This window comes from Pholis gunnellus (genome assembly GCF_910591455.1).
Source record: "Pholis gunnellus genome assembly, chromosome: 6".
In the NCBI taxonomy this organism is placed as follows: Eukaryota; Metazoa; Chordata; class Actinopteri; order Perciformes; family Pholidae; genus Pholis; species Pholis gunnellus.
In genome coordinates this window covers 23,187,035-23,199,997 of record NC_136532.1, presented here as the reverse complement: position 1 = coordinate 23,199,997, position 12,963 = coordinate 23,187,035, and the positions used below count along the sequence as shown (strand labels likewise).

General features: G+C 38.5%; 1 protein-coding gene across 1 annotated transcript; it reads left to right on the top strand.

The window, feature by feature from the left end:
* The first annotated feature begins 4,042 nt into the window (after positions 1–4,042).
* nipsnap1 (nipsnap homolog 1 (C. elegans)) lies at positions 4,043–12,684 on the top strand. Its single transcript, XM_079161400.1, has 10 exons — positions 4,043–5,459; positions 6,858–6,985; positions 7,682–7,727; positions 8,092–8,186; positions 8,539–8,609; positions 8,786–8,926; positions 10,098–10,129; positions 10,252–10,346; positions 11,263–11,346; positions 12,012–12,684. Exons 1-10 carry the CDS (start codon positions 5,377–5,379, stop codon positions 12,074–12,076), a joined length of 840 nt encoding a protein of 279 aa, XP_079017526.1. The 5' UTR covers positions 4,043–5,376; the 3' UTR covers positions 12,077–12,684.
* Positions 12,685–12,963: the final 279 nt, after the last annotated feature.

Below are 12,963 nucleotides of genomic sequence, written 5' to 3'. Positions count from 1 at the left end.
GTATAATTTAATATATGTGATTACTGGTATCTACTATCATTAGAATTTGTGAAAACCATTAGCCTTATCGCTAAGCAGTCACAGGACAGCAGGCAGCAGCAGACAGTGGCATTCAAAGGTCAAGAACATTTCGCCTTCATTAAAACCTCTTTCAATTATCATGTGGATGAGCTTTTCCAACAGGCACCTTGCGGAAGAATGGCAAACCCGGATACAATGAGCATCTGATGTGGTAATTCAAAATAACTGTCTGTGGGAAAGGGGACACCACCGTGTCTCAGTGTCATGTGTGCGGCTATGATTCATCCCTTCATATTCAATTTTATTTCCTCCACTGCTGAAATATCAAAGGACATCCTTGTGCTTGTTGAGTGCACTCTTCCATACAGTAGAGAGAAAGTATACCAATCAAACACTCTGACATTCATGCTATGGTTTTATTGCTTTTTCCATCATGCACAGTAAGAGTGGTTTTCTTTCTTTTATTATGAACCGCTGAGTGCTGTGCACATTCTTATCCTTGGGATAAAGTGGGTGAGATGATGATGGGGATGGTTCTCTTTGGGTTTTCTGCCTCTACGGCCCTCACTCACTTGAGCTTTTAGGCTGTGATAACACACATTTACACCATCTCAGTGAAATCTGCTGTGGATGAGACACATTGGTCCCAGAGAGTGTAGAAGTGGGTATTTGATTTGAATAAATACTTCTTATCAGACTTTCTTACGACTAAAATATCTTTCGTTTGAGATTTTCTTCCCTTGCACCAGTCTGAATGTGAAGGATTTTCCAAAATCAGATTTCTACTATTTGAGAAATTCTTTTTGGTTTAACAATTAAATACTCTTTACTTAAATACTTAATTGTTGTCATGGATTTTCTTTCTTATTTGTTTCCATCCCAAGGCCAAAACCTGGGAGACTCCCTGTCAGAGAACACAGGGCTGAGATCACTAAGTCTGGCCTGGAACTGCCTTCAAGGGAGAGGAGCCGTGATGTTGGCCAATGGCCTCGGGGTAATACACCCTGAAATCAAAGTTTGAAAATATTAAATTACTTTTTAACTCGGGGAAGACAAAAGAGGATCTACAGGTAATATACAGTGAAAGGAAATAAATGAAAGAATCATTTGCTCCCCTTCAGTCACAATGTCATCAGTGGGGTTGGACACTGACGTTGGCCGATAACGCCTGGCTCACAGTCCAGTGACTCCCAAATGTTTGGATGGGGTTGAGATCAGGGCTATTTGCAGGCAGGTCAAATCCTTTTAACACTAAACTGGGAAAAACGTTTCTTCATGGAACTGCCTTTGAGGAAGAGGCCGTCCTCATGTTGAATAAGGAAAGTGTCTTACCCAAACTGTTGCCACACATTTGCACTACTGTCTGAAGTATCATCGCATAGTGTTAAAATATCTGAACTATATTCAATCAACACATTTTTTTGAATTTGTGAACAAAACTTGCATATTAAGTTTAATAATATGATTGAGGAAGATTTATGTTTATTGTATATCATAACATGGCTATTTTGCTTATCCCAGTGGTCAGGTATTCATTAATCCTCTCACAGCAGGAGAGACAGAGTAGAAGCAGTCTATCTTAATGACCAAGATGATCAAGGGGACGCCGATCAGTAAGCTGCACTCAGTTCTGATTGATTGTGGTCTGAGAAGCTGATTACATCAGGATCTGCTCTCTCACTTTTAATCAAGGTCTTCCTTTGGTCCTCGGTTAATAATCATCTTAGAGACCTTGTTCAAGTTGTACTTGCATCAGAAATCTTTACCAAAGACTAATTATTTTCAGTTTTTTTTTGTTTTAGGGAAACATTTTCCTCAGAAGAGTGGATCTGACATTTAATGGCTTTGGTAAAGAAGGAGCCATTGCTTTAGGACAGGCTCTGAAAGAGAACGCTATCTTGGAGGAGTTGAATGTGAGGTACAAGTCTTTGTTCTCTTGGTATCTGGTAATCAGATTCAGTTTCACTGAGTTAAAAGGGTCAAAGGTTGGAAGTTCAGATCATTCTTTCGTAATCAAAAATAAGAGTTTTACCTTGTTTGGTACTAACTGTGAGGCAAAACTAACCTCTTTTTGTTTCACTAATAAATCTTAAACGATGGTAACCTTTTTTTTTTTTTTAAAGCTTTACCATAAACAAAGTTCAAGCAAGTCAGTTTCTTCAGCCTCTCTTTTAACTTCTCAAGCAAAACAAAGCTTCAAAAATTCCCAGTCATTTGTGCTACATGGATGAATAATGCCTTTTAAAAAATAACACTTTATGATTGCTTCCCTCACACTCCAACACAGTTGTTTTTTTGTTCTCTCCATTTTGTTTCTCACCACAGTAGCAACCGAATACCCCCTGAAGGAGCTATCCACCTAGCCATGGGCCTCAAAGTAAACAAGACAATCAAATCCCTGAATGTAAGCTGTTGAAAGATTGGTCCTAGCTTCAAAGACAATGGGGGGCATCAGTGGATAAAATGGGATAAATAAATGGATCACTGTACTCTGTTTTAATGTCAGTGTGCTGGCAGGTTGCTCAGGGGCTCATCTGGCTGTAACAAGTCACTGATAGAAAAACAGTTATGGTGAAGTAGGACATTGAAATTGAGTTTGAGCAGTTTGAGCATTTAAAATTGATTAAATTAGCACTCCTGAATTGAAAATAGAGTTTGGGTGTTTGGTGAAGTATAAACGTCAGAAAACTCACTATGATCTGGAAAACCTAGGCAGGTCAAGATTTAAATCAGTTGGTGAAGAGTACCAAAGTTCAAAGACACAATCCAATTTGCATCTGCATTAGTGGCAGCTAATTACTGACATTGTTTTTTTTTCTTCTTTGTCTTCTGCATCTAGTCTACTTCTATGTTTGATTTGTTTGATATAGACAGTAAATCACACTATAGTGTGTGGATGTGTTAAAAGTAGCCTTGCTAGCTGGATAGCTGCTGGTCAGTTCTTAAAGGAATAGTTTGACACTTTGGGAAGTTACTGCTAGCAATCAGTTAGCTTAGCATTTGTGCACTTCCGGTGTAGGCACTACTCGGGGTCCTGCTTTTACAGATGACGCTCGCACATTATGATTAGCTGAGTGTTGGAGAGATCAAACTGTCTCGCTGGGCGCCCATAAGTGCTGCCCCTATTCTGCATCTGTTTGGCTATACCTTTCCAAGCAGTTACTGAATGCTCACGTTAGCCTAGCTATGATGCCATCCGGTGTTACAAACTAGCCATAAAAGAGCTTTTGTTGCCATAGCGCGAAGGTAGGCTACCTGGTCAAACAAGCGGGACGTTTTTTTTTGTTTTTTTTACAATTTCCATACGCAATTTCATATTTGAATTAACTTAATTAAAAGGACATATAATTTGTTTTTTGTGAGCTTTATTTGTTAGGGGGATTTTGCAACAAATGAACAGAGCCGGGCTCGCAGCTGCCCTCCGTTTCCTGACTTTATTTACACTAGCTGTCTGCCAGAATGCACATTAGTGTGTTTACCAAAATGCTGAACTATTAAATATGGCTCTGTCTAATAGGAGGCTTATTTTGAGATGACATAAGGAGAGGGAATCAATTCTAAAACTCCAAAATATCCTTAAAGTGTCTTTCATCACAATTTTAACAGCAGTAAAACCAAAGTAAAGAACCCAATCTGTGGCAGTCTGGACATATTCTTACATAATGTTTGTCTATGACCAGATGGGGAGGAACCCCATCCAGAATGCTGGGTGCTTTAGGATCCTAAAGTCTCTACAGGAAAACCCAGATTCAGCCATGGAGAAGTTAGACTTTTCGGTAACTCACATATTCCACCCCTAAGAGACTTTCTGTGAATCTTCTTCTTTTGGAACTTATTCATGCTCTTTTCTGTTTCGCTCTCTCTAGGACATCACAGTGAACCAGGATTTCGAAGATTTGTATACGGCAGTGAAAGAAATATTCCCTGCGCTTGCAGTAAATCATGGGGGCAGAGTTGGCGCATTCAGAAAAGCAAAAGCGTGAAAAGTGTAACTGTAATTGCTGTACTTTTATGCCAGGAAAGAAGGAAGGAGTCTCGTCAAAGCCCTGTGGACGTTTTCATCGACAGATGAACCAAATGATGGAGACATGCAAGGATATCAATTTTAAAAGATCTAATTTTTTTTAAAAGTAATCAAAGCATATTCCTCTGAATAAAATGCATTTATAGCAAATAAAACTTGTTAAATACCCATTCAATTTATTTAAAGTTATTCAGAGTTTGAATAACACATTCCTGCATGTGTGCATGCTTGAAATATAGTGCTGTTAAAGTCATTGAACACAGGCAATACAATACAGGTATTGAGTATGATTCTTTTTAGGTATGATCTGATTTGATGTTATATAATGTCAGTGGGTAGAATGATGGAGGGGATCAGAGAGCATCGCATTGTGTATGAAAAGATGTGAAAGTGGGTTGCACAAAAAGGATTTAAGTACTGCATGACTAGTCTAATAGAGAAACCCGCTTTGAAAGAACGATCCACTGTTAGATAAGAGACCTGTTTACTGCAGCGGGACAACTCAAACAGTGTTAGATACAGTAAGCTGTCATTTGGAGACATGTAGCGCTCCCACATACACCCAAAAATGATCTGCCATCACTGAGCCCAGTCATTTCATTGTATATTAACAATAATAATAATAATACATTTTATTTATAGAGCGCTTTTCAAGATACTCAAAGACACTTTACAAACATTAAAAGCCTCGTAAAAAGCTAAACATAGAACACAATATCATTAAAGAAAAACGTAAAAACTATAGTTATAACTATTCAGATAATACATTCAGTAATTTAGTTGAAGTCTCTGAAAGAGGTTATCTCGCATGATGTATGATTTTACTCATGATGTTTGTTTGTACAGTTTTCTTTCAGGGATGTAAATGACTAAACCGTATGCTGAATGCAGTTTTTTTTAATATTGTTAAAGTCTTATTGCTGTTTGGTGACATATATGTGTAATAATAATTACACAGAGATCCAAAGCATTAAGGATGCCAATAATTAGAATAAAGTTAAATAAAACACAGGTGTTATTCATAGGCTACAACTGAAGCACTAAGCTGTTTCTGGTATAAGATTTCAAAATGTCTTTCAGCAACAAAGTTGTTTTTTTCCTTTTAAGTTGCTCATTATCTCAACTAATCGGGTCTGATCGATTGTGCGTATTGATCCCTTTGTCCTGAGTCACAGAGCCACGCGCGTGTTTTTAAATCTCCGGTGGGCTCACCATTGCCAGGGTGATCAGGGTTGGCTGTCAAAACATCAAACAGACAGGTCGAGTAAACATTAACCAGCCCAGTGTGTGTGTTCACGTGTCAGACCGAGTCTTTTACTTCACAGAGCAACATGGCGACGACTAACGTTGCCTCTGTGTGGGCTAAAGGACAGAAGCTTTTCAAGTTTTCTGTGAATCTCAACCAAGCGACCAGGTAAAGAAGTTTACTTTAATGTCATTTTAAACTTCTATATCTAAATGTGACTCTCAAAACTAAAACATACTTAAACAGACTTTTCTGTGTTTGCTGTGTTAAACCGAGCTTTAACCGCTTTGTAACTGTCGCTTTTTCAGCCCTCACCTTATTAACTTCATATTAATATTTGTCTTTACTCAAGTGTAACACATTATATTGTGGGTCTAAGTGATATGGTGAATTGATGCGTGCGTGTATTACATAATGCTCTGAGGAATTGGGGTCATTAATAACAAAACAAACAGGCAGATTGCCTTATATGTTTTCGCTGGACCTCTGAACTTTGTCCCGTGAAGCTGACACTGAATGTAACCGACCTTAGCTCTGCCTCCACACTGTATGCATTTCCTCTGTGGCTGGCTGTTTTAAAAAAAACTCGTTTCTGGCTCGAATGCTAGGCCCATACTTTTGTTATTTTTTTTGAGAGGGAGCCATGGGAAATGCATTTCTAATTATAGTTCCCAATTAAAGTCATTGGCCCTTAAGGATATTAAAATGAGAAATCTCGCTGACCTTGGAAGTTTGTGGATTTTAGAATAATAAATAAAGCCTTGGAAAATGTTTGTGAATCAAAAGACGGCCTTGAAAGTGACAAATATAAGTAAATAAATACACAATAGAGCTCCCAAATCCATAAGTGGGCATGTACCAACTATTCTCTTTGGGCTGCTCTTGGTTCAACACTTCACACCCTGAGAAAAAAATCACAAATTCAGATTAACGTCGACATTGACGCAACTTCAAACTGGTTTAAAAAAGTAATGAGTTTATAAGTAGCTATGAAGGTCATTTAAAAAATGTGTGTTGGAGCTGTTTTTAACACTCTATATACAGAATATATAGCTCTGTATATAATATTTAACTCAATGTGTCTTTGTGATTATGAGCCATAAATAAGTAATGTATATGTCAGTGTAACCGGTGGGTTAGTCATTGTTTGCTTTAATGCCACTGTCATAGTCTTTTCCAGCTCACTAACTTTAGGACAGCTCCTTAAACTCTTATTTCTCTGCTCTCTCACGTTGACAGGCAGTTATTCATGTTGAAATACTAATTGGAGCTTCTTAGATTGTAACAATAGTTCTTAAAGTGAATGATATTCCCCTTTTATTTCACTCCAGAGTGGGTGAGAAGAAGTTTTATGCTGAAGACACAAGCAACGGCATTCAGCCCACTCACTCATACAGTATGCATGTTTTTTTATTGTATCAAAGGATATTAGCATGACTATTTTTTAGCCCATATGTCACGCATATCTCCACGATCCTTTTAAGTTTTTCTTTTTTAATATCGACAACTTTTATGTTGTTGCTTTGAGCCTTTGTGAAAACTTTCTTTTATCTTGTTTCTGTGTAGGAGTTTTTCAGAGAATGGCGACAAAGGCTGGCTCGGTTCCATATTTCCGCACAAAGTCGATGCCAGGAAAGATGCCCACTCCAACCTGCTGTCAAAGAGAGAGACCAGCAACCTGTACAAAATCCAATGTAGGCACAAGATCTTTTTCTTACTTTTCAAGTGGCGGCACATGTTCTTTCAGCGTGAGGCTGCAGGAGGCTGAACGCGAGTGAACGTGATGCAGTCACATCATATTATAATGAAGTGGATTCTGTCTCGTGTCTCGACAGTCGAACATTCGTTTGTTCCTGAAGAACAAAAAGGGCTAAATAAATAATGTTCATTAAATTCAATCCGGAATGGCCTCAGTGACCTCAGAGAATAACTGAAAGTAACATGAGCAACAAGCAGTGGACTACAATGTAACAAGTCCTTACATGTGAAACGTACAGGCAGCAACAAGTTATTCTATGTTAGTGTGATGTATACAGTCTGTGATGTTTACAAGGCGACATCCCACATTTATTTCTCCTGCTTTTCTTTAGAGTCTGTGGTGATAACTGTGTCTGTCTCTCGCAGAGAAATCTATCGTTCTTCGCAGGGCTTTGATCTTTTTTTGTGGCGTACGTCACACCATGTAGGGATTTCCATTTGAGCACTCTACCAGCCGTAGCCTATAACCTATTGAGAGCGAATCAGTTTTGTATATAGAAGTCTTCGTTGAATCGGGGTGTGAAATTACTTTGTTGAAGAATTTGATGGTTGCTTGTATTTAAAAGTGAAGAAAAAAAAAAAAAACATCCACTTTTGAAAAGTCTGTCTGTCTCTCTTTTTTTCTTTTTCAGTTCACAACGTCAAACCAGAGTGCCTGGAAGCATACAACAGTCTAGAGTGAGTGTGTTCACTGCTTTAAAACATTCCCTGCATTAACTGCACTGGTCAAGTTAAGTTCTGTCAATACTAAAAGAAGCTTTATATACATCCATACAATCTGACAAATTTGGTAAATTATGCTTTGCAGCTAATAGGTTTCCCACATTCACAAGATGGACATTACTCCATCGTATTCTTCAGAGTAATTTTGTGTAGAATTGAAGTAAGTTTGGGTGAAACAGTAAGTTGGACAGTTGTGGACTTTAAGCTCTCTGGGTGCCCTCTAGTTGGTCATTGCGGTGAAGTGACAGCATATTTATAACTGCCGCTGTCACACAACGTGTGAAGAATTTGTGCATCTTCTTTCGTGCTGCCCCTTTAGGGCCGAGGTACAAATCAGGCTCCATCAGGACCAGGATTACCCGTGTGAGGTGGTGGGAAGCTGGAATACCTGGTACGGAGAACAGGACCAAGCTGGTAAGCGGAAAAAACATGACTAAAAAAAATGATGAGAAGAGTCGCCTCTTCTTGCTCTCGTCTCTGCTTTTCCGTTCTCAAGGCCTCATGAACGACACCATTTGATTCAAGTAGCTGGCTGTAAATTGTTTGGCAGAGCATCACAGAGAAATGCACAGACACTATAGCAGATGACTCACCGGCAACACTTCTCCTTGTACATATGATCATTTACAGTGTATACCATACATTAACAGCACTCGGTGACAACAAGAAGTGATCGCATGGTGATGGGTCTGTGTCTCTGTGTTGTGTGGGCGGCATCAGTCCTCACACGGTGCTACAGTGACATCTGCTGGTTTGTTCCTCGCAGTGCATCTATGGCGATACAGAGGAGGCTACCCAGCGTTGACTGAATGTCTGATGAAGTTGAACAACAACAAGGTTGACTGAACTGTTTCTTAATATTTTACGTTGTCAGACAGAATAGGAAGTTCAAGAAAAGGCTGATATTTTAAGTGCAGCTTAGAATTTGATTTCACGCTGCAATAGAAAAAGCACTGTATAGTATATCTTTGTATATTCTTATTGTAAAAATATTTTTTTTTATCTCTCTTCAGGAGTATGAAGAGTTTCGGAGAGAGAGGGCTAAAATGTTGGTTTCAAGGCGAAATCAGCTCCTTCTGGAGTTCAGTTTCTGGAATGAACCCGTGCCCAGACCAGGACCCAACATCTATGAAATGCGAACCTATAAACTCAAGGTACCCACAGATTCCACACATTACAATTGCATGACATGTGACAAGTATCAGAATATAGCTCCATTGATTTCATTTGAGTTCTAAGAGACTTTACGCAGTTAATCAGTCAGTTCTCTCAGTTGTGTAACATGTATTTTTACTACAAATAAAACACAAATGTAATGCCTCTCTACATGATAAGACTACAGATAGCATACCGTTGCAGAGATCTATTAAACTCTAACGGTTTACAAATGTAATGTTTTCTGAAGATCTCTATTTGTTGTATAAATCTAGGGACACAATGAAGTTGATAATGAAAATGTGTAACGTAATCTTTCTGAGTAGCCCGATTTATTTGTATTACAGCCATGTCATGATTATTTAAAGGTTTTTTCAGAGGGCATTTTGGATATGTCTCTTAATCACTCCATGAATCAGAAAATGCCGTCAACAGCCACTAAAGAAAAAGGAAGAAAATGTTTTATGAATGTTTTATGAATGATATTTTTTGTGAAATTGTATGTTTAGATATTCAAATGAGGCATTAACTAATCCTAACTTTTGGTGCGTTTAGGATAAATAGACAAAGTAGTAAAAGAAACAACCTAAATGTGCATTTTTGATATTTTCTTTCCAGCAGTCTGAAAGAAGACGTCTATGGAAGCAAAGTAGCACAACATCTGAAAATTGACTAGTGCATTAAAAAAAGAAAAAAAAGAAAAAGCTCCTAGAAGGAGTCAAGAAATTGTCGTCTTATCTCTCTTTATCAGCGACCACATCTCAGCTTTTAGATCAGCTATTGACAAGATGCAGTTTGACTGCATGGTTTAGGATAAACAAGACATTGCAGCACACGTTAATGCCAAGAGGTTTGCATGAATGGAGCAGCGCACCTGATAAAGTGGTTGAAAACACAGCCATGATAAAAATCTGTGTGCAACCAACGTTCTGTTCTTCCTGCATGTGGGCTCATATGTCACATTGAGTAGATTGATCTGTGTAAAGTAAATAAGATATGAATGTGCTGTTGGTGGGACCGTGCTGGTTTATATACAATGAGCACTTTGGCTGATTAGGCTGTATGTGTACATGTAAAATAAGTGTCCTGTGTGAAGGGATCGTGGTGCAATTTATTAAATGTCCTATTTCAGTTCAAAGCTGTGTTAATATTTGACCTTGTGTGTTTCAGCCAGGGACTATGATTGAATGGGGAAACCACTGGTAAGGCTCATCAAGCTTCATTTTCTTAAAATATAGAACCTTTTCCATCGTAAACATGAAGTATTGCAGGTGTTCAGGTCATCATTACACTCCTGAAAATAAAATAAAATGTCTTACAACAGGGCGAGGGCGATCAAATACAGACAGGAAAACAAAGAAGCAGTGGGCGGGTTCTTCTCACAGATCGGCGACCTTTATGTTGTTCATCATTTGTGGGGTGAGTGTGTGACGTTTTCGTTCATCGCCTCAGAGATATCGTGGCTTTACTACCTCTCATAAAGGAGATGGTCGCTAAACAAGCTACGACTCTGTACAGGCAGTTTAAACTGGTGATGTCGTGTTTAAAATGCATGTCAGGTTTTCGGGGTTGATGATTAGAAGAACGTGATAAAACAGGAATCACTGAAGTAGAAACACTGCATTTATTGTCCTCTGCAGGTTTTGTATAATTTTGTCGTGCTGACTGTCCGAACTGTAATTTTACCATGTTGGTCTTTTCTGGTCACAAGACGTCTATTTCATGTCTGCCCTAAAGGCAAATGTGTGAAATAAATAAAATTGACTTGACTCACCGTGTCAAAAAACAAATGTAGAACAACCTGAGAAAATTGTGACTAGTCCAGATAAAGTAGTTTGACACTTAGCCACTTAGTTTTTTTTTGATATGCAACCATGTCAATCATTGACCCGTATTTCAGTGATGTTGTAATGGAGCCAACACAGTACCACGGTCAGATGCTGGTGTTGACATATGCTACATGAGTGTCAGAATGACTGGCCCCATTCACGAATGACAGCCTCTGACCCACAAAATAGGCAAATGAAATACCCCTAACGATCTAAAGTGTTACCTAGATGTAGGCAGTTCTAAAGGGATTTGTATAACTTTGCAGAATTACTTTGCTTATAGCTATTTTGCCTCCTCTGTGTCTCATCAAATTGAAAAAAAGGAAACATTCGTTTGCATGTTTCTTTGGCTCCAGCTCCTGAGGTTTAACCCAGTTGAACATTATTTGTGCCGCTAGAACAGAACTCAATTTCTTAAGAATGTTAAAGCTAAATGTTTTGTATGAGCATGGCATGAATTTATTCACACTTAATGTCATATACGGTTTGGTCAACTGTGTTTGCAGCTTATGAAAGCCTCCAGTCCCGCGAGGAGACCAGGAACTCTGCCTGGCTGAAGGAGGGATGGGATGCAAATGTGTATTATACAGGTAGGAGAGATGCAACCCACACACACACACTCCCAAGAAAACAAATGTAGCATTTAGCCTAAGGTGGTTTAGGGATTTAGATCAATCAATGACTGAAGTTGTGCTTTAACTTCATTCGGTGTTAAAATGATAGCAATAGGAAGTCAGATAGGAGCTATAACAACATGTGAGAGTATTTGAATTGAATCGAGATGGAAATCAGATATTGTTGTTCACAACATCAGTGAGTCAACGGCTCAAAAAGACAACTTGTGTATTGAGATATAAAGTTTACTGGACTATCAGATGAGAGTACAGGCAGAGGTCAGTGCAGATATTCTGTGGAAAGGAGCAACATAAACGATTATCTGGGAAAAAAACGTGTGAACAGTGAACTTGATGCTATGACGGCATTCTAATGAACACAGAATACGTGTGCTGACCTGTAACACATTGTGGGAAATAATGGGAATTACATCATAATGGTCTGAAGTTGCAACTGGAAAAGTTATACTAAGTGTGTGTGTGTGTGTGTGTGTGTGTGTGTGTGTGTGTGTGTGTGTGTGTGTGTGTGTGTGTGTGTGTGTGTGTGTGTGTCGTTTAAAATGGCAATTACATTTGATTCCATAATCTTTGAGTTTAAGTTGAACTCTTTAACACGTTGGTTTCCCTCTGTCTGTCCTCAGTGCCTCTGATCAGAAGCATGGAGTCTAGCATAATGATTCCCACCAAGAGTTCACCTTTGCAGTGAGAAGAGGACTGAAACTGAGAACATCTCTCTGACAAAAACTCATTCACCAACGGCCTGAGCAACACGTTGTTTTGTTTTTTTAATCTGCTGGATGATCCGTATTATGTTCAAGTATGTAAAAAAAACTATTTCTGATTCTATATTTGCACAGCAGCCAGCTGCTCATGAAAAGCAGCGATGCAGTAGTTGTGCGCATAGATTTTGTCTAGAAGTTTAGGTCAAATATTTAAAAATATGGAATGACAAACTTGCACAATGAAATGCCAAATTATATGCATTACACTACTTGCATGTATTTTTACACTATAGATTGAAAATGACATGATTGTGTAGAGCTATGTGCGGTATGTTTCCTGCTTTTTGTTTTTTATCGTGACTCATGAGTGGTGGTAAAGGGCCGTGTATTTATTTTTAACAATGAAGGAAGAGTCTCCACCCAGCCTTTTATGATTGAACTTTTATGACTGAATATGAATCACACAGAATGAGATCACAGTGAGCTTCACAGCTGTGACTGTGAAACACATGTTAGATCAAATAAAACGTGTCAGACCTCACTCGTTTAAAGCAGCTGATCATTTCACCGATTTAGAATTCACAAAAAGTTGCGTAAAGAGCTTCGCAGGAGCAAATGTGTGACTTCTGGTATGAGGTGGTTAGTTGACTAACACACAGTTTAGTCGTCACAGAACCAATGTTATCAAGACAAATAATGTTTGAAGAGGAAAACTGAAACTTGGGAGTATAACTGCTATAAAAGAAAAACACGAGTAGAATAAAAGCTAAACTACATTTACTAAGCTAAACTGTTTTGATGGGTAACAATGTTTTAAGCTATCCTTGTGATAGTAATTCAATTGGGAGATTTGCTTATTGGGTTTATTATA

Excerpts from the sequence above, each read along its gene's own strand:
- nipsnap1 (XM_079161400.1), top strand. The coding sequence starts at position 5,377 with ATGGCGACGACTAACGTTGCCTCTGTGTGGGCTAAAGGACAGAAGCTT. Across the intron at positions 8,927-10,097 it reads TGCGAACCTATAAACTCAAG|CCAGGGACTATGATTGAATG; the intron begins GTACCCACAGAT and ends TGTGTGTTTCAG. Across the intron at positions 11,347-12,011 it reads TGCAAATGTGTATTATACAG|TGCCTCTGATCAGAAGCATG; the intron begins GTAGGAGAGATG and ends GTCTGTCCTCAG.